Source organism: Scyliorhinus torazame, chromosome 11 (assembly GCF_047496885.1).
Source record: "Scyliorhinus torazame isolate Kashiwa2021f chromosome 11, sScyTor2.1, whole genome shotgun sequence".
Taxonomy (NCBI): Eukaryota; Metazoa; Chordata; class Chondrichthyes; order Carcharhiniformes; family Scyliorhinidae; genus Scyliorhinus; species Scyliorhinus torazame.
In genome coordinates, this window is record NC_092717.1 from 236,311,841 (window position 1) to 236,333,562 (window position 21,722).

At 47.4% G+C, this 21,722-nt stretch overlaps 1 protein-coding gene across 4 annotated transcripts in view; it reads right to left on the reverse strand.

The window, feature by feature from the left end:
* LOC140385858 (intermembrane lipid transfer protein VPS13B-like) overlaps window positions 1-21,722 on the reverse strand; it is a 1,311,478-nt gene that overhangs the window by 122,708 nt on the left and 1,167,048 nt on the right. For all 4 annotated transcript variants that reach the window (XM_072468452.1, XM_072468451.1, XM_072468450.1 and 1 more), the window contains exons 39-40: window positions 12,776-12,960; window positions 6,152-6,348 (exon numbers count right to left, since the gene is read on the reverse strand). In XM_072468452.1, the coding sequence (XP_072324553.1) occupies window positions 6,152-6,348; window positions 12,776-12,960 (382 nt within the window). The remainder of the gene's footprint in view (window positions 1-6,151; window positions 6,349-12,775; window positions 12,961-21,722) is intronic.

The following is a 21,722-nucleotide window of genomic DNA, read 5'->3' on the forward strand; positions in this document are numbered from 1 at the left end:
CTGCCGGAGTGTGGCCACTAGGGGCTTTTCATAGTAACTTCATTGCAGTGTTAATGTAAACCTACCTGTGACACTAATAAAGAATATTATCATCAAATGTTTGAGAGAATAAGTCTAACTAAAGGGGCAAGCAATGAGATGCCCTACGGCTTTTGGTTATAACTTTAAAAGTGTTCTAATTATCCCTGAATAAGCAAAATTCACTTAATTGAAACAATCACAAGTAATCAAAGTTTGAAAGGTGCATTCGGACAAAAAGAAAACATAATCCCGTTTCCGTGGGTTTAGCGGGGTGGTTGCCAGCGCTACTATCAAACTATCGGGCGCCATCTCTTTCGGCACCCCCAGGCCCGATCCCCAGTATGGGAAATGTGCCACCTGGATCCTTGGCCAACCTGGCACCCTGGCAGTGCCCTTGCCAGCCTGGGTACTATGGCAGTGCCACAGTGGCACTATGGTGGCACTGCCAGGGTGCCCAGGTAGCACTGCCATTGTGCCAGGCTGACAGTGCCAAGGTGCCCAGGTGGGATCAGCAGTGCCAGGGTGCTACCCTGCCTAGAGGCCATTCACCCAGAGGGCTGCGATAGTCTGGGAGACGCCCCAAAGTGCCGCTCCACCTGGTCCCCATTTGGGGAGACCAGTGCTAAAAGGCGCCTGGCTAGGGTCTCCTCAGCGAAGCCGATAGATCCGGGGGGGGGGGGGGCTGGTTAGTTCTGGTGTAGACATAGTTAAATGAGCCTAATTGCATATTTAACTATGCAAATCATTAGACCTCGTGGGGCGTAACGAGGGTTGGGAATCCCGGACGAGTCCTCTCACTGGATTTATCGGCTGCGTCCTGTCCCGATTCCGGCGGGACACGCTGCTAAATCACGCCCAAAATGTTTGAAGATTTTATCTACATTCTAACGAAAATGAAATGATATTTGTTATCTTTAACACAATCAGCTGGTTAACTTATGATACATTACTGGCTGTAGATGCGGTGGAGAAAGATGGGAAAGGGGGGAAAGCGAGGATTACAGGTTTTCTCTGTCTCCAGATGAACAGTTTGAGTCTGTGTTGAGTAACTGCTGTAATTAAGTTGAATATAATTTTCAGGACTATTTCTCTTGTTTTAGTCCATACTATCCATCGGAATTTTGACGAGTACTAACTTCCTGGCCCCGAGCAGATTAACTGACTGAGTTTCCCCATATCACAATTCGTTACATCTCTTTAGAGGGCACCGTCGAGTCAGAATTCTGTGAGATGTCGACCAGAGTCAAGTTTTCATAGACTCTCACAGTGCAGGTCATCATTCAGCCCACTGATCTATGCCAGCTCTTTGGAAGAGCAATCCAATTTGTCCCACCCCCATGCTCTTCCCCATAGCCCTGCAAAATGTTCCACTTTAATTAGCTAATCAATTCCCGCTGAAAGTGATTATTGAATCTGCTTCGGCCTTCCTTTCTGCCAATGCATTCCAGATCACTGCAACCGACTGCATTTTTTTCAAAATGGCGCCTTCAAAACTCTGGTTCTTTTGATTATCACCTTAAATCTCTGTCCTCCGGTTACCAATTATTTTGCCACCTGAATCTGTTTCTTCATCTTCATTATATCAAAAATATTCATGAATTTGAACACCTCTATTCAATCCCCCTTTAACCATCCATGCTTCTAGGGAACCAGTGTCTGTCTAGCCTCACTATGTAACGGAAAGCCCATATCCCTGGCAGCATTCCAGGGATACTCCTCTGCACCCTTTTCTAAGGACTTCACATCTGTTTTGCCTTGCATGCATTTGTACCATTGATACCCATTCTGTACAGCTGGGTCGTCATCTTCATGTGTACAGATTTAAGAAGTGGACCAGACAGTATGATTTTAATCCCCTTACCGATGTCTTCCATCTTTGCTTTGCAAAATGCTTATGTCAGAGTCTGTGGAGGCTAGCACAATAAAGTTGCATCCCAGAGATCATACTTTTGTTGATGTAACGCTTGTAAAATGCCCTCCAACGAAGACCGCTGCACCAGCTGAATTTACACAACCTGCTACATGATCCCAGCTTCTCTAGTTTGTCTTGCTCCATATTCAGCTTCGTGTCGAGCAAACCATTCATAAAACAGTCCTTTAACTCTTAGCTATGAGTTCTTATAGGGTGAGGAATACATCTGCAATATGAGAGAATTTCAATTATCAGCCAATTCATTGTTTTTGCTGATCAGATACAAATGTAGGGCGGCACGGTAGCACTCTGGTTAGCACTGTATCTTCACAGCGCCAGGGTCCCAGGTTCGATTCCCGGCTTGGATCACTGTCTGTGCAAAGTCTGCACGTTCTCCCCATGTCGCGTGGGTTTCCTCCGGGTGCTCCGGTTTCCGCTCATGTCCTGAAAGTCGTGCTGTTAGATAATTTGGACATTCTGAATTCTTCCTCTGTGTACTCGAACAGGCGCCGGAATGTGGCGACTCATGGATTTTCACAGTAACTTCATTGCAGTGTTAATGTAAGCCTACTTGTGACAATAAAGATTATTATTATTATGTAGTTTGTGGAATTTTGTAAGCTTATATTAATTTTATTCCTTTCTAACAATCTAAGAGAGCTAGGTTTGGAATTATATCCTCACCTACTTGATACCGTATTGAGTATGGGGAGTGAGACCAATTGGATAGGTTTACCAAAGTGCTGAACATCCCTTGAAGAGGAAACCAGAGCACCCGGAGGAAACCCACGCAGACACAGGAGGAACGTGCAGATTCTGCACAGACAGTGACCCAAGCGGGAATCGAACCCAGGTCCCTGGCGCTGTGAAGCAACAGTGCTAACCACTGTGCTACCGTGGCACCCAGTATACCTTAGTATACACCTCCGATACCCCGGATGAGGTCTCGGGGATGGAACAGTTCCTCAACAGACTGGATATACCGGTGGTGGGGAAGGACAGAAAATAGGCACTGGAAGCTCCACTAGGGTTGGGTAAAAGCGTGGAGTGCATCAACTCCCTGTAATCAGGGAAAGCTCTGGGACTGGATGGGTTCCCGGGAGACTTTTACAATAAATTTTCAGCAACGCTGGGCCCACACTTGTGGGAGATGCTCATTGACTCACTGTCGAAAGAGGTCCTGCCGCCCACGTTGGCACAGGCCTCAAACTCATTGATTCCAAGAAGGACAAAGACCCAACAGAGTGTGGAGCACACAGACTCATTTCTCTCTTAAATACTGATGTGAAAATCTTAGCAGAAGAACTGGCGAAGCGACTGGAGAGTTGCCTGCATGAAATGTTCGTGGAAGATCAGACCGAGTTTGTTAAGGGCAGACAACTAACAGCGAGCATCAGACGCCACTGAACATAATAATGACCCATCTGGGGAGAAGCCACCAGAAGTGATCGTCTCCCTGGACGCTGAGAAAGCCTTTGATCAAGTAGAAAGTAGGTATCTCATGGATGTGGTTGAACGGTTTGGGTTTAGAGCACAGATCACCACATGGGTTAAACTCCTGTACTGCGCTCCTATGGCGAGCGTACGGTCAAACGCAAACAGCTCCAAACTACTTCCATCTGCACAGAGGAACAAGGCAGGGGTGCCCGCTATCCTTGCTCCTGATCGCGCTGTCGACTGAGCCGCTGGCTATCGCCCTTAAATAGGCAGAGTAGTGGATGGCCATTCGGAGAAGGGGCAGAGAGCATAGAGTCTCACTCTATGTGGATAACCTGCTTCTCTAAGTGTCGAACCAGCATGAGAAAGATAACTGGACTCCTCAGGGAGTTTGGCGCCTTCTCAGATTACAAACACAACCTAGGAAAGAGCAAAATCTTCCTGGTAAACCTCCAAAAGGGAAGAGCAGAGCTGGAGTAACTACCACAAGTGAAACCTCTCCATCCTGGTGGAGGAGGTGAAGAGGGAGCTGCAAAGATGGGACTTACTCCCTCTTTCACTAGCCGGAAGGTACAGACATCAAAATGAATGTGGTGCCAAGGTTCCTCTTTGCACCACTCCAGGAGCCAAGTGGCAGTAGCCACCCATAGGACGTGGAACCAGTTTAGGCGCCACTTCGAACTTGGCGAGATGTTCACCGGGGCCTCCATCTGCAACAACCACAGGTTTGCACCGGCAAGGATAGACACCACATTTGGGACGTGGTGGGAGGACAGAGGAACACTGACAGTAGGCGACATGGATGTGGACAATAGACTAGCGACCCTGGGGGAACTTACAAAGAGGCTCCAACTCCCGAAAGGGAACCAGCTTAGATATCTGCAGCTGAGTAACTTTCTCCGCAAGGAGACAAAAACGTTCCACCAGAGACCCAGACACACATTCCTGGACACAATGAGAGGGCTGGGCTGGTTCGAAGACGAAAAATGCGGCGACATTTATAGATGACCTATAGAAAAGGTCATGACTCCATTGGACGTGACCAGATGGTAGTGGGGGGAGGAAATGGGCATGGAGTCAGGGAGAGGACCCTGGATCGAGGCGCTGCACAGAGTCAACTCCACCTCCCCCTGCGCCAGGCTAAGCCTGATGCAGCTCAAGGACGTGCACAGAGCGCACCTTACTAAAACACGCATGAGCGGGTTCTTTCTGGAGGTGGAGGATAAGTGCGAGCGGTGTCAAAGGGGCCTGGCCAACCACATCCACATGTCCCGATCCTGTCTCAGACTCAGAGAATTCTGGACGGCCTTCTTCGAGGCTATGTTGAAGGTGGTGGAGGTTAAGATGGAGCCATACCCATCTGTGGCAGTCTTGGGGAGTGTCAGAGCATCCAGAGCTCTGGACAGGGAAGGGGGCAGCCACCCTGGCCTTCGTCTCACTGATGGCCAGGCAGAGACTTCTGCTCAGGTGGAAGTCGGCAGCGTTACCCCGGGCCTTGGAATGGCTCGCAGATCTCGCCTATTTCCTGAAGCTGAAAAAAAGAATTTGAAGTAAGAGGGTCCGAGGAAAGATTCCATGGCAAATGGAACAAAATGACAAGCCTCTTTGCAGTCCTGCTTTTGGGGGGGGGGGGGGGGGGGGGTTAGCTAGGTTTTGGGGGGGGGGGGAGCAGAAAAGGGAGGCAGGGATGGTCGTTTAGAGGGGGGGTGCTCGCAGGAACAGAGAAAGAATGGAGAGCAGGGTCACCTACTGAGGGGTCACAGACCTCTCCCACACAGGAAGAAACCAGGGCAACGAACGGACCCACCCTCCCTCAAAAACGCAATCTCCCTTCCCCCGCCGACCAGTGGAATGGAATCTACTGGCGAGCGAGGGGAAGAATCCCAACTGTATCTGTATATGTGAGTAAAGCTGGATGCAACCCCTATCACCAAGTGGTTGGAGCCTCAGCTGAAGCCTGCCATATCACTATAAAAACCAAACACTACTGTAAAGATGTAAATACAAATTAGCATTGGAGCCCCAGTCACGGTTACCGTGACAGCGAGAGGCTCAAATCTTGCTGTTTCTATGTTTTGTTATTATTGTTGTTGCATTGTCTTTGACATGCAAAACTCAAGTTTTTTTATATCTAACTCCAAACCCCAATAAAAACATTTCTTTAAAAAACATCGCCAGGCACTTCACAAGACTGGGAACAGACGATATTTGACTCCAAGCCTTATAATGAGATGTCAGGACAGAGGTTAATGCCTTGTCAACTGAAGGCACAGCCACCAATGGAGGAGCAAATGGAGATGCAGTGAGCTCTTGAATATTTGTCGGGCTGAGCGACGTGACAGTGTTCGGGAGGTGGAAAAGTCAGAGAGGGGTTTGAACACAAGAATGACAATTTTCATTTGAGGCATTGTAGGACCAGGAGCCAATTTATATTGGCGAGGACAGGAGCGATGGGTGAACTTGGTGTGAGTTCAGATAGAATTTTGGATGACAACCTTCCAACACCAGGTGTTCATCCCATTAATAATCTGGCCTTGGATGTCAACTCAAGCCCAAGGACTCAAAACCTTGTTTTTTTTGGTTAAAAGCTTGTTGCAGCATTTTCTAAAATAAGCTCCACGCAAGTTATTTATCCATGTCAATTACAAATAACTGAAAAAAAAGAATTCTCATTCCATTTAGGCTCTAAAAATGCAGTGTATTCGCCCATCACTGCATTCGCCACCACCGCCCCCTGCTCACCCCACTCCATAAGCAGTTGTCAAAAGAGTCTTGGCTCACCTTTGTTCTTCTGCAACTTCCTGATTACTATTAAGAACAATTCGCCACAGATCAGAAGCTATGAGCTCCTTCTGGTCATTAGCCAAGGTAACATTGGGCAGCTGCAGTTCACATGTTTTGCTCTCAGACAGGCTAAAGTCACGATAATCCACAAATACTTGCTGAAGCTCATCCCAATATTGCAGGTTGCATGGTACCTGTTTGAAATGAATAATGAAATAATTAGACTTTACAAAATGAACTTACACTGGGTTTCAATTAGGTCTGGTGCCTGTGTGTGATGGACCCTTGGGGACAGTGGGAGAGGTCAGCAGTAGTTCATTTACTTGAAAAGCTTGGCCAATAATTATTGAATGAATTATTTAGCGATTGCAAATCCCCATTAGCTGAGCTTAAGATGATGAGTCCAACCCTTAGCCCGTCATGGGGATATTCCTCGGTAACGTGCGCCATTCTTTGTGTCTTGCCACAATGCATAAGGAGTTTCTACTGAGCCCCCAGTGGTGGGAGTTGGCGGCCCAGAAGGCCTGGCCAGTCCTGAACCTATTTAACAAGGACCACTGTCGCCGTGGCAGTTCAGGGGCGGCAAAGGAACTTGCTCGCGACTTCCCTCGTTTCCCACTCCTTGGTCCGGAGGGTGTCTGCTGGCACATTCTGCCCAGGAATGGAGCTCAACATGGGGCACCAAGATGGTAGGTGGGTTGAACAGGTCACCCTGGAGTGGTAAGTGAGGTGCAGCACAGATGCTTCGAACCAGTTCGTGTCCTTTTGTCAGTTGGCAGATGTGTGGCGGAATGAGGTTGGCCAATGATGTGACCAAGGCAATCAACAAAGATCGCAAGATGCAGACTGTGAGCGTCATTGAGGAAAAGAAACCTAAAGAGATGTTTTCCCTCCCCCTTGGAAATAATTCCCACTTCCAAAACAGAAGCCAAAAGTTAGAAGGGCACAGGCAAGAATTCACAGCTAAAGTTTAGCTTATAGACAGCATCACTTTGATCAAAGAAGCATTTGAGAATGTTAGTCCTATACCCAAGGGAGAAAGGATTAATATTGTAAGTCGATAGGTTGAGATGAAGCAAGTTGGGAGTTCAGACGTGTGCAGCATAAATACCAGCATTAAGCAATTTGGACTGAATGAACAGTTTATATGCAGTGAATTCAATGGGCTGGATTTAATGCAGCCCTCCTGTCCCACCCTGCTCCCCCACCAGTGGACAGTGGGTGGGGGTCATGTTAAATCCAGCAGGTATCCCAACCTACTTGCCTGCCCCTGCCTCCACTGTAATGTTGCCAGAGGCAGGAATGGATCAGTGACCCTCTCACCAATTAATGTCCATTTAAGGGCCTCATCCCACCACCACCAGGGAGCAGGCGAGTCCAATGCCAAGCATCCAGTCTGGCAGGTTTCCCCTCACAGGCTGGTGGTGGGTTGGATGAAAGGTACATCCTTAAAGAGCCTTTTGGGCCCAATAGATCCCAACCTCCAGATGTTAACAACCCCCCCCCAGGCTCTCAAACCCCCCCAATTCTCCCCAAATCAGTTCCGATCCAGCGCCTCACGCCTTCTCCTGACCCAAAGTCTGTGTGGTTGCCCAGCTAGTCTCTGAGGTGGGACTTCCTGTCCCAAAGGGACAGATCGTGCTTCCAGCATATTAACAGCCAATTTAACAGCTGTTCAATGGTTGCTGAGCAGTTGCTCTTCATCTGAGCGGGCTCCCACCGTCCTACCTTTTACGAATCAAGCCCAACGCAATTTGGACAGACCAATTAGGTTGCATGAGAGATAAAGACGGCATAATGATGCAAGGGCAAGCAGGAAAAGAGAAGGTCATTTTAACTAATGATGTAAAACAGGCAATAGTTGATTAGCCACCCGATTGGCACACCTCCATTTCACAACCCTCTGTTACACACTCTCCCGCTATAGCCCCGCCTGTTATCATGTTGTTCGTTGCAGATATATATACCTGCTCATTACAGTCCCACATGCTCCATTCCATCTATTTTGCACCCCAGCAGTTTGCACCCCTCCCATCGTGGCCGGGATTCTCCTGCCGCGTTCGTCCGGCGACCGGATAATTCCGCCCGAGGTCAATGGATTTTTCCATTGTCGCCGTATCGCCCGTGGCGTTCTTGCGACGGGCGGGGCGGAAGAATCCAGCCCCATGCTGTTATTCCCGTCCATTGAAAATTGTGCAGGGCATGTAACGGGTGTTTGATGCAATATCGTCCAGTTTTCCGCCAATTCCAAAACGTAAAATGACTCCCCAAAGAGCTTAAGATTTATATCGAACTGTATTTTGAATGTATATTTCAGTTTTGTGGGCTTAGCATTACAGCAATAAAACTTGTCCTGACACTGCGGCAGATTTATGACTCCAATATTAGCGTCTGATTCAACACAGCAGTGTTTGATCTGAAAACACGAGAAACTAGTCAGACCACGGAGACCGTTATTTCTCCACGGCTGACAGCCAGCTATGAGCTAAAGGATTGATTTAAAGCTTTCACTGGCTACGTGCAACTCAACAAAGCTCCCTCCAGTTGCATGAGAGAAATTTTTATAAATTGATAGAAGTTGCTCAGTTTTCAAAAGTGCCATATTCTGGTAAACACCCTCCCAATAGACGCGGTATGCAATCGTGCTGCATCAACAAAATAAATACTTCTATTTCTGAAACGCCTTTCATGACCTCAGGACATCGCAAGTGAAGTAGTTTTGAAATGTTGTCACTGTTATAATGTGGGAAATGCGGCTCTCAATTTGCACACAGGAAGCTCCCAAGAGGAGAAATGAGCTGATGTGATTGAGGGATAAATATTTGCTTATTGCCTATGGAGAACTAACTTGCTCGTCTTCAATGCAGAGCCACAGTTCTTTTAAGTTGGTCTTAGAGGGTGGGTGCCCTCAGGGCTTTGGTCTGACAACACATCCCAAACCTGCAACGGTGCAGTACTCAATCTGTGGAGTGGGACTTGCTCCCACAATCTTTGGAGACACAAGCAAGTGTGCTACTAAGTGAGCATTGATTGATGCTTAAAACTGCTCCTGAAAACAGTCTAAACGTTGCATTGAAATCCCTCTGAACTGAAGCTTCAGTGACTTGATTATAAGTACATCTCAGATGAGCTTCCGATCTCATACTGGCACCCTCACTAAGACTACTTAATTACATAGTGGCCAATCCACCGAACCTGCACATCTTTGGACTGTGGGAGGGAAACGGAGCACCCGGAGGAAACCCACGCAGACACAAGGAGAACATGCAGACTCCGCACAGACAGTGACCCAAGCTGGGAATCGAACCTGGGACCCTGGAGCTGTAAAGCAACAGTGCTAACCACTGTGCTAATGCCGCCCATTTCTCATGCTCTCTTTAACAATGTAGACAATTTAGGATCAAAGTTAGAAACATAACTTCCTCAGGAAACTAAGGAAATTCGGGATGTCCACATTAAGTCTTACCAACTTTTACAGATGCACCATAGAAAGCATCCTATCTGGCTGCATCTCAGCCTAGTAAGGCAACTGCTCGGCCCAAGACCGCAAGAAACTTGAGAGTTTGGTAAGCCTGGTAAGGCAACTGCTCAGACCAGTCCATCACCCGAACCTGCCTCCCCTTCACTGACTCCATTTACACCTCCCGCTGCCTGGGGAAAGCGGGCAGCATAATCAAACACCCCTCTCACCCGGCTTACTCACTCTTTCAAGTTCTTCCATCGGGCAGGAGATACAAAAGTCTGAGAACACGCATGGATAGACTCAAAAACAGCTTCTTCCCCGCTCCTAAACGACCCTCTTATGGACTGACCTCATTAATACTACACTCCTGTATGCATCACCCGATGCCGGTGTTATGTAGTTACATTGTGTACCTTGTGTTGTCCTGTTATGTATTTTATTTTATTTCCTTTTCTTTTCATGTACTTAATGATCTGTTGAGCAGCTCGCAGAAAAATACTTTTCACTGTATCTTGGGTCACGTCACAATAAACAACATCCAAATCCAAATAACCTGGGACGGAGAAATAGCGTCACAGAGCAGAGAAGGAGGGCATTTGCCCCTTACAAAGAGCCATCCAAATTAGTTCCACCCTCCCTGAACTTCCCCAGTAAGTCACACAAAAACCTTTTTCTACACTTTAGCTCAGATGCTCTGCAGAGGTGACTTTCGGAGAGCAAAGCAATTATTTTGTTTGTGAGAACGGGTTTGCAAGGATGCGGAAAGCTCCACACGGCCCTCGTACAAGTGACCGGCTGAATTACTTTACTCAATGCAAATATCAATTTCTCAGGAATGTACCAGAAACCCACATGGATGAGGTGCAGGAACTCAGGATTTTAAAAATGTAAATGCAATCCACTCCTGGGAAACACGAAAGTGGTGCTCCACAGGAAAAACCTTGCCCAGAGTTGTAGTGTTGACTTTTGTAAAGAAGACACAGCTGCAACATTTTCACCTGTGTTGCCCCACAAGTATTGTGGAATACTGCACTGCATCAAAATTGTCTTCCTGTCCGGAAAGCCAGGCGCATATAAACACTGCACTCAACTTAACATTTATTTTCCCTTTGGTATTGGGAAATGGTAATTTTAGAGCCCTGGGAAATTTGCACTAAATTTCTGAGGAAACATGAAAAAAACCCTCAGCTTTCAAAAAAAATACTAACATCCAGCAGGATTCAGTTTTTCAGGAGGCGCTCGTCTATCAGCCCCATCAACAGAATAAAATCTGTGGGAATGACGAGCACAGATTCTAGACCAAAGCGAATTATATCCTCCCATTTACCTTCTTACCCGGAGGAAAACACTGTAAAATCAATTAAATAATAAATAGTTATATAGATCCTTTTTCTTGAAAGGAAAGATAAGAAAGACTCATATTTAAATAACCATTTTCACTTCAACCAGACATTTCAATGCACCTAATTAATGCGCTTACGAAGTGTAGTCACTGTTGTAAAGTGGGAGATGTGGTGACCAATTTACAGACAGGAAACTTTGACAAACAGCTAAGTGCTTCATTTCATTTTCATTCAAGTGATAATGGTCAGGGTTTTTGGAGATGTTGAGCACGATTTAATGGCCATGCTGCTTACGATAAGCAGTTCACCGCGGCACAGCGTGGCCGATAGAAGCCGGGAGACCCCGTTTCCGGGATCTACCCGGCTCGCAACACCTCGTGAGACCTGATCTGACCTCGTGAGACGTTGCATTGTGAACCCTGGCCATTGTGCGCCGGGCCACTTTTAGCAAATCTGCATATTATAGCAAGAGCAGCTAGTCTCACTGTATTGTGCAGATTCCCGAGGTACCCGAGGCATTGGGATCTGTCCCCTTCACCTCGGAGACGGGCGATGGCCATTCAGTAATGGTCTCCACAAACGGGAACGGCACTCGTTGGGGTCTTCCAGGGGATCAGAGGCCCCCAGGTGCATGCCCTTTCGGCAGGTTGGTACTCTGGACGGTTGATGCAACCCGGGAGCCCTGGCAGTGTCAGCCTGGCACCCTGACAGTGCCACCTGGGTGGACTGAATGCCCCTGGACACTGTGGGGCAATTTTTAGCATGCCCAATCCACCTAACCTGCACATCTTTGGAATGTGGGAGGAAACCGGAGCAACTCGAGGAAACCCATGCAGACACGGGGAGAACATGCAAACTACACACAGTCAGTCACCCAAGGTCAGAATTAAACCCAGGTCCCCTATCCACTGTAGTACCTCCAACAGTGCTGCGCTCCTTCCGTGCTACATTGGAGCATCAGCTTTGATTTTTTGCGCTCAGGCCCTGGAGTGGAAATTGAACCCAGAACCTTGTGACAGCGCGGAGTGTGTGCTACCAACCGGGCCAGAGCTGACAAATCGCACACACACTAATGGACCAAGCAAAATTGTAATTTAGGTTTTTGAAGTGTTACAAGCAACACAGTGGCAGCACGGTAGCATAGTGGTTAGCACTATGGTTTTACAGGGCCAGGGTCCCAGGTTCGATTCCCGCTTGGGTCACTGTCTGTGCAGAGTCTGCGCGTTTTCCCCGTGGGTGTTTGGATTTCCTCCGGGTGCTCCGGTTTCCTTCCACAGTCCAAAGATGTGCCGGTTAGGTGGATTGGCCATGCCAAATTGCCCTTAGGTTAGATGGGGTTGTAGGGTCATGGGGATACGGTGGAGGTGTGGGGTTAAATAGGGTGCTCTTTCCAAGAGCCGGTGCAGACTCGATGGGTTGAATGGCCCCCTTCTGCACTGTAAATTCTATGATTCTATGAACACTAGTGTTTTAGAGTCATACTGTACAGAAAACGCTCTTCCGCGCCAGTCAAAAACATCCACCTAACTATTCTAATCCATATTTGCAAATTGCTTGGAAGTTAATAAGACCATATTTAAATGTGTGCCTGTTGGTGGTAAATTAAAGATTGTGTAACTGCAACCCGTTAAGACCAATGTTGGTGAAAATCAAATGGAATATTTTAAAATAAAAACAAGATACAGAGCATGTTGAAAATCTGAAATAAGAACAAGATGCTGGAAATACAGGTCTGCCATCAGTGTAACAGAGTTAACGTTTCGAATCTAATGTGACACTTCTCAACAACAATAAATTAAAACATGCCCCACAGACCTGCAGGACATCTCCAAGATCCGCCGTGCTGATGTCTGGATCTTCAGTTGTGTTGAAAGGCACTGGGTTGATTCTAACGAGAGTGAGGACACGGGGTTCCGGGTACCTCCACATCATCATCCCTGGACGCTCCTCCGTCTCATTATGAAACACCACTTCAAACACATTTGGCACCTTTTGTACATCTGCAAGCGTAGAAACACAGGAGAGGTGTCTTAACACTTCAGCAACTCAAAACATTCACAGCACAAGGCAGATACAACTCAAAGACTAATACTATCTAGCTCTAACTTTCCATTGTTGCGCCTGATGAAGTCTGTACCGCCAATCCGACATAAAGGTGTGCAGGCGCCAAGCTTTCCTCCAATTGAAAGGTTAAAGCCACCAGTGTGCCCGATAGTAAAAGAATGGTCTCCTACTCATGACGCTTCCTTCCTGGCTATTTATTCAGGCCGAAATCAACCTCAATGATCTATGTGATGTTCCTACATCCTGCCAAGCTCTTTGCCCAGCACACCAACCCACTCAGCTGACGCACACTGGCTCACTCTTCAAAAGCATCACATTTTAACAGCTTCCTCTACAGCTCCAAATCCACCCATGGCATTGGCCCAAATATCTCTGCAGCCTTCTCCTGCCACGTGTGTCTCCTCCCGTACCATCCCTCCCTCTGATTCACCACTTGTGGCAAAAATTCTAAATACATTGGTCTTTTCGTAAATTCCTCCCCAACCCATTTTGTCCCACTGCTAATTTTCAAAGCCTCCCCAAAATGTATCCTTTTGAATACATGTTTAAACAATTCTCTTAACCCGTGTTGTGTCAATTTATTCCTACCCTTTTTCAATATGTCTTCGGATGACTTCTACATCAAGCTCAATAAATAAATGCAAATTGTTGCTTTTTGCAATGATCTCACCAAGTTAAAATTTCAACATTAGGGCTCAACTGCTGAGATTAAACTTTTGCAAAGCAGCGAAACATTAAAGGATATACCTCAAACTGGGGAATAGATCACATAATGTAATGCAATGTGGTATTACTTCAGCAAATAAGGAGCAATTTGAGAGCCACACATTTATTCCTTAACGTTTCCATATTCTCAAAACTTTATACTGCAATCATTATGCTGTGCAGTAAGAGAATACAAGAACTAGTCTGAGAAAGAACAGTGCGAGATATTCCAAGCGGGAGCAGTGTGAGACAGTCTGAGAGGGAGCAGTGTGAGACAGTCTGAGAGGGAGCAGTGTGAGACGAGAGGGAGCAGTGTGAGACAGTCTGAGAGGGAGCAGTGTGAGACAGTCTGAGGGGGAGCAGTGTGAGATGAGAGGGAGTTGTGTGAGACAGTCTGAGGGGCAGCAGTGTGAGACAGTCTGAGAGGGAGCAGTGTGAGACAGTCTGAGAGGGAGCAGTGCGAGACAGTCTGAGAGGGAGCTGTGTGAGACAGTCTGAGAGTGAGCAGTGTGAGACAGTCTGAGAGTGAGCAGTGTGAGACAGTCTGAGAGGGAGCAGTGTGAGACAGTCTGAGAGTGAGCAGTGTGAGACAGTCTGAGAGGGAGCAGTGTGAGACAGTCTGAAAGGGAGCAGTGTGAGACAGTCTGAGGGGGAGCAGTGTGAGAGAGTCTGAGAAGGAGCAGTGTGAGACAGTCTGAGAGGGAGCAGTGTGAGACAGTCTGAGGGGGAGCAGTGTGAGACAGTCTGAGGGGGAGCAGTGTGAGACAGTCTGAGGGGGAGCAGTGTGAGACAGTCTGAGAAGGAGCAGTGTGAGACAGTCTGAGAGGGAGCAGTGTGAGTTAGTCTGAGAGAGCAGTGTGAGAGAGTCTGAGGGGAGCAGTGTGAGACAGTCTGAGGGTGAGCAGTGTGAGACAGTCTGAGAGGGAGCAGTGCGAGACAGTCAGAGAGGGAGCAGTGCAAGACAGTCTGAGAGGGGGCAGTGTGAGACAGTCTGAGAGGGAGCAGTGTGAGACAGTCTGAGAGGGAGCAGTGTGAGACAGTCTGAGAGGGAGCAGTGCGGGATGAGAGGGAGCAGTGTGAGACAGTCTGAGAGGGAGCAGTGTGAGACAGTCTGAGAGGGAGCAGTGTGAGGCAGGTGAGACAGTCTGACAGGGAGCAGTGTGAGACAGTCTGAGGGTGAGCAGTGCGAGACAGTTTGAGGGTGAGCAGTGTGAGACAGTCTGAGAGGCAGCAGTGTGAGACAGTCAGACGGAGCAGCGTGAGACAGTCTGAGGGGGAGCAGTTTGAGACAGACTGAGAGGGAGCAGTGTGAGGCAGTCTGAGAGGGAGCAGCGTGAGACAGTCTGAGAGGGAGCAGTGTGAGACAGTCTGAGAGGGAGCAGTGTGAGGCAGTCTGAGAGGGAGCAGCGTGAGACAGTCTGAGAAGGAGCAGTGTGAGACAGTCTGAGAGGGAGCAGTGTGAGACAGTCTGAGAAGGAGCAGTGTGAGACAGTCTGAGAGGGAGCAGTGTGAGTTAGTCTGAGAGGGAGCAGTGTGAGACAGTCTGAGAGGGAGCAGTGTGAGACAGTCTGAGAGGGAGCAGTGTGAGACAGTCTGAGAGGGAGCAGTGCGGGATGAGAGGGAGCAGTGTGAGACAGTCTGAGAGGGAGCAGTGTGAGACAGTCTGAGAGGGAGCAGTGTGAGGCAGTGTGAGACAGTCTGACAGGGAGCAGTGTGAGACAGTCTGAGGGTGAGCAGTGCGAGACAGTTTGAGGGTGAGCAGTGTGAGACAGTCTGAGAGGCAGCAGTGTGAGACAGTCAGACGGAGCAGTGTGAGACAGTCTGAGGGGGAGCAGTTTGAGACAGACTGAGAGGGAGCAGTGTGAGGCAGTCTGAGAGGGAGCAGCGTGAGACAGTCTGAGAGGGAGCAGTGTGAGACAGTCTGAGAGGGAGCAGTGTGAGGCAGTCTGAGAGGGAGCAGCGTGAGACAGTCTGAGAGGGAGCAGTGTGAGACAGTCTGAGAGGGAGCAGTGCGAGACAGTCAGAGGGGGAGCAGTGCGAGACAGTCTGAGAGGGAGCAGTGCGAGACAGTCTGAGAGGGAGCAGTGCGAGACAGTCAGAGGGGGAGCAGTGCGAGACAGTCTGAGAGGGAGCAGTGTGAGACAGTCTGAGAGGGAGCAGTGTGAGACAGTCTGAGGGGGAGCAGTGCGAGACAGTCTGAGAGGGAGCAGTGTGAGACAGTCTGAGAGGGAGCAGTGTGAGACAGTCTGAGAGGGAGCAGTGTGAGACAGTCTGAGAGGGAGCAGTGTGAGACAGTCTGAGAGGGAGCAGTGTGAGACAGTCTGAGAGGGAGCAGTGTCAGACAGTCTGAGAGGGAGCAGTGTGAGACAGTCTGAGAGGGAGCAGTGTGAGACAGTCTGAGAGGGAGCAGTGTGAGGCAGTCTGAGAGGGAGCAGTGTGAGACAGTCTGAGAGGGAGCAGTGTGAGACAGTCTGAGAGGGAGCAGTGTGAGACAGTCTGAGAGGGAGCAGTGCGGGATGAGAAGGAGCAGTGTGAGACAGTCTGAGAGGGAGCAGTGTGAGACAGTCTGAGAGGGAGCAGTGTGAGACAGTCTGAGAGGGAGCAGTGTGAGACAATCTGAGAGGGAGCAATGTGAGACTGCCTGAGCGGAAGCAGTGTGAGATAGTTTGGAGGTTCCCCATTGACCAACAGTGTTCTAAAGATAATTAAGTGTTCACAGGGAGGAAAAAAAAATCTACGGGCACTTGGAAACATTTGATCAAGTTGAGGAGCGCCAGCATGGATTTGTAACAGGCAGATAATGCCTGACTAATAAGATTGACCTTTTTGATGAAGTAACAGAGGAGGAGGATGAAATGAATGTGGTGGATGTTGTCTATATAGATTTTAAGGAAGTGTTTATCAGAAGGTACCACATTACAAGCAGATTAACAGAATTGGGGTTCATGGAATAGGAGGATCAGTGTCCAAGTAGATTAAAAATTGGCTTGAAGGCAGAAAGCAGTGAGCCATGGAATATGGATGCTTATCAAATCGGAGGATAGGAGACAGCAGTGTTCCCCAAGGATCAGTACGAGGACTGCTGCTTTTTTTGCCAGATATAAATCACTTGGATCTTGGATTCCGCAGTAAGATTTCCAAAGTTTTCCAATGATACAATGTTGTCGGAGTGGCAAACAGTAAGGAGATATGTTTTGCCTGTAACAGGGCAGCAGAATGGGCAGCCATGTGGCAGATGAAATTTAATGTAGAGAAATGTGATGGGATGCATTTTAGCAGAAGGAACAGGGAGAGACAACATAGACTTAATTACACAGTTCTGAAGACTGTGCAGGAACAGATGGAGCTGGAAGCAAATTTGCACCAATCTTTGAAGGTGGCACAACATATTGAGAGCACAGTTAGCAAAGCATATGGGATCCTGAGCTTCATACCAGTGAGTACAAGAGCAGGGTAGTGTTATGGGCCAGGGTTTAAAAACTCCAGAGTGCATTATGGAGTTCACCTGATCTGTAACGTGTTGTTGAAATTGGCTCGGATGAGCACAAGAGCCTACCCTTCAGGTGTGATTCAATTGTCTTCCTGGTCATTTTATTCAAAATAAGCTTTATTCTAAGAGCTTAGTTAACACTTTTATATTGTCATGAGAATGTCACTTTAAGAAATGTTTGAATGCTTATGTTACTGCAGTGATGTCAGGGTGTGGGTGGAGCTGAGCTCTGGCTCTGCTTTTTAGTTTCCCTTAGAGAAAAGCTTGGGTGTGTCTGTGTTTTAGTTTCGTTTTCAGTGTTGGAGCTGATGCCAGACAGAGCAGGTGTACTGTTGATCTCTCTGCCATGAAAAGACTATCTCTTGATCATTTGCTGAATTCGGAATTATAAATGTTTTCAGTAGTGAATGTAAACCTGCTAAGACCAGAAGACATAGGAGTGGAAGGAAGGCCATTCGGCCCATCGAGTCCTCTCCACCATTCAATCATGGCTGATTTCAACTCCATTTACCCACTCTCTCTCCATAGCCCTTAATTCCTCAAGAAATCAAGAATTTATCAACTTCTGTCTTAAGGCCACTCAAAGACCCGGCCTCCACCGCCCTCTGTGGCAATGAATTCCACAGACCCACCACTCTCTGGCTGAAGAAATTTCTCCTCATCTCTGTTCTAAAGTGACTCCCTTTTATTCTAAGGCTGTGCCCCCGGGTCCTAGTCTCCCCTGCTAATGGAAACAACTTCCCTACATCCACCCTATCTAAGCCTTCTGTGCTTCTGTTAAAAGGTGTTTCTTTTGTCTTCTGGATGTTGTTTGGGAAGTTATTAAGGATTACTTAGTGTTGTATTCTTTGGGGGTTGTATTTGAATTAATGGTTGCTAAGATGTTCACTGTATGTTTTAAAAAGGTTAACTTGAGTTCATAGAATAAACATTGTTTTGCTTTAAACAATACTTTACCATTTCTGCTGTACCACGCCTGTAGAGTGGGCCGTGTGCTCCCACAAACTATTAAAAGTTGTGGGTCAGGTGAACTCCATGATACACTTTGGGGTTCTCTAAACCCTGGCCCACAACAATATAAACAAACAGCAAGAATGTTTTATCAATTACAAACATAAAGATACCCCACAGCTACATTATTCTATGTATTACACTTAATGAATTCCCTCTTAACTGTTCCAATTCAAAAACAAAATCCCATAAACCAAAAAACCCTTTTCAAGGGCATGGCCCAGCAGTCTGCATTCTCACTTGAATAAGACGGGCTTTTCCTGAGATTCTGACCCCGTCTCACCAGCAGGTTTAAACCCTTGCGGAAAGCAAACGATATTTTTTAAGTTACTAAAGCCGGTCGCTGTAATCAATGTTTGTTTTCCTGGAACAACTCTTTAAAATGAAAATAGAAAGATAGGAACAAGACACTTCTTTCTCCCTGTGTCCACAGCAGTCACATCTAAAGTGAAATTATGAAAAACTCCAGCACAGCTCCACCCACAAAATGACATCATGAAGCCGTGGGGCAGCACGGTAGCCTTGTGGCTAGCACAATTGCTTCACAGCTCCAGGGTCCCAGGTTCGATACCAGCTTGGGTCACTGTCGGTGCGGAGTCTGCACATCCTCCCCGTGTCTGCGTGTGTTTCCTCCGGGTGCTCCGGTTTCCTCCCACAGTCCAAAGATGTGCAGGTTAGGTGGATTGGCCATGCTAAATTGCCCTTAGTGTCCAAAATTGTCCTTAGTGTTGGGTGGGGTTACTGGGTTATGGGTATAGGGTGGCGCTGTTGACCTTGGATAGGGTGCTCTTTCCAAGAGCCGGTAGAGACTCGATGGGCCGAATGGCCGCCTTCTGCACTGTAAATTCTATGATAATCTATGAAGCCATGTGATAAGACAAAAACCTTTCTTAAAGGGACACTCCCATGACAGTAGTTATGCTAAAACGTTATAAAGTTCCCATTAGGCCCTAGTATTGCACCAGTTCTAGCCACCACTCATTAGGAAAGATGTGAAGGTCCCTGACAGGGTGCAGTGGAAATTTAGCACAACGATTCCAGGGCAGCATGGTGGTACTGCTGCCTCACAACGCCAGGAACCCGGGTTCAATTCTGGCCTCGGGTGACTGTCTGTGTGGACTTGCATGTTCTCTGTGTCTGCGTGGGTTCGCGCTGGGTGCTCCGGTTTCCTCCCACAGTCCAAAGATATGCAGGTTAGATGGGTTGGCCATATTAAATTGTCCTTTAGTGTCCGGGGATGTGCAGGTTAGGTGGATTGACCATGATCAATGCGTGGGGTTACAGGGATAGGATGGGGGAGTGGGCCTAGTTAGAATGATCTTTCAGAGGGTTGGTGCAAACTCGATGGGCCGAATGGCCTCCTTCTGCACTGTAGGCATTCTATGGATGGGAGGTTTTAGTTTGAAAAGGTGAGTTTGAAAAGGTTGGGGTTGTTCTCCTTGGAGCAAAGGAGACTGAAGGGAGATTTGAGAGAGATCTACATGATTATGACAGGAGACAAAGTAAAAATGTTCGTATTAGGTGATAGCATGAGGGTTAGAGGGTAAAAATATAAGATTTTGGGCAACAGGTGCCCAGCCTCCCCGAACAGACGCCGGAATGTGGCGACTAGGGGCTTTTCACAGTAACTTAATTTGAAGCCCCAGCCTACTTGTGACAATACGCAATTTTCATTTCATTTCAGATGCAGCAGTAATATGAGGAAGAGTTTTGTTGTGCAGCGAGTGGTAATGACGGGAACACGCTGCCCACTAGAGTGGTGGAAGTACAAACAATCAATGACTTCAAAAGGAAATTGGATGAGTACTTGACGGGAATCAACTTGCAGGATTACAAGGTTAAAGGGGAGGAATGGGATTGGCTGGATTGCTTCACGGAGAGCCAGTATGGACTGGCTGATTAAGGAATGGGATGAGACAAGATGTCCATCGCCCACGATCAGCCATGGGATTTTCTCCGGGGGGCAGTCAGAAGTTCCGGATTCTCCTCAGCGGTTACCTCCCCGCCCAGCCCCCACCACCAAAAGTGTCCAGGCAAACAAACCTGACGCCAGCAAAAGATGACGTGGCACAAGTGGGACCCAGAGAGATGTTCCAGACAGGAAGCTAGAAGTCACCCACACTGATAATTGCCTTTGCTCTATTGGGGACCTGATTCAGAAATTTGTAAGTGGTGCCCAAGGTAAGCCAATGCTGTAATTGGCATTCACTTAACCTATGAACCTAATCTGACCCTGCAAATACCAGTGGGGTCACGCTCTCATTTCACCAATCTGGTGCTATTTCCACTGATATCGTTACGGTGCCAGATCAAAATTGTGAGTATTCGGGAACTGCTTGCATTCTAAGTAATAGCATTTCCAGATAAGTCTGTGAAAAGCTTCCTGATGGTGTCTTTTCAATCTTTCATTTGCTGAAATTATTCAATGGACTATGTTCTTTGTGTCAGCCAAGGGCATCTTCTTGGAGTTTGCCCACTTCCTATCACAGTTGACAGCCTCTTTCTGTCTGCTTTCAAACTGATTTTAAGCAGTTCTTCCTTTTCCCTCAGGTTTTTGCCAAGTTCAGCGTTTTAAAAATCCAAAGTGTTTGCAATGTATGCTTTCGTTGTGAGTTCATGTTTCAGGAATTGTCGGCTGACCTATATTAATCACTCAAGAGATAGACAGGTCAAAAGGCAGAATAATGGCTCATTGAAACTGACTTACAAAATGGACAGCTTAAACAGGGCTGGGCCTGAACAGCTGCCCTATAAGCTGCAGTCTAAGTCTTGCTTGTTCGTTCTGTGACGTGATGGAGACGGCCATGCTCCACTGGTTCTCAATTTACTGACTTTAGACATCTATTTTCGAGTTTCTGACAGAGACGTTGGTTCTAAGGAAACACCTTGCTGGTTCCATCTCTCATCAGTTTTGCTTCTCCCGTCAAGAAGTCATCACTCGTGACCCATCAGCTGCCAATTGTGGTCTCTATTTTCATTTGCAGAAAACAAAAACTACACTGTGTGAGGACATCAACAATTCCTTTGCATTGTTGACAGTTTATCAACATCAGAAGCCTGGAAATTTTTCTCTTCAACACACCATTGCTTGTGGAAACGTGATGCGGAGGGAATACCTCCTGACCCAGTGCTGACCCTGTCAAGGGTTTCTGATGCCAGTCGAACTTCAATACTCTGGGCTGTACCCTGGCACCTTGACGAGATCCCTCATCGAGAGCTTGTCCATTTTGAGTTTGGGAAACAGCGTGTTGCCGCAGGATTTTAAACTGTTGTACACAGAGTAGCTGTAAAATTCGAAAGCGGAGTTACAAATCTTTATAGGAGGGGGCAGGGGCTTTTAGCTCATATCGGGCAATTAAAAGCCACCTTGAGTCACTGTGATGCTATAGATAAAAACATACAAAGAAAATAGAAGCAGGAGAAGGCCATTCGGCCCTTCAAGCCTGCTCCACCATTCATTGTGATCATGGTTGAACATTATGTTCAATACTA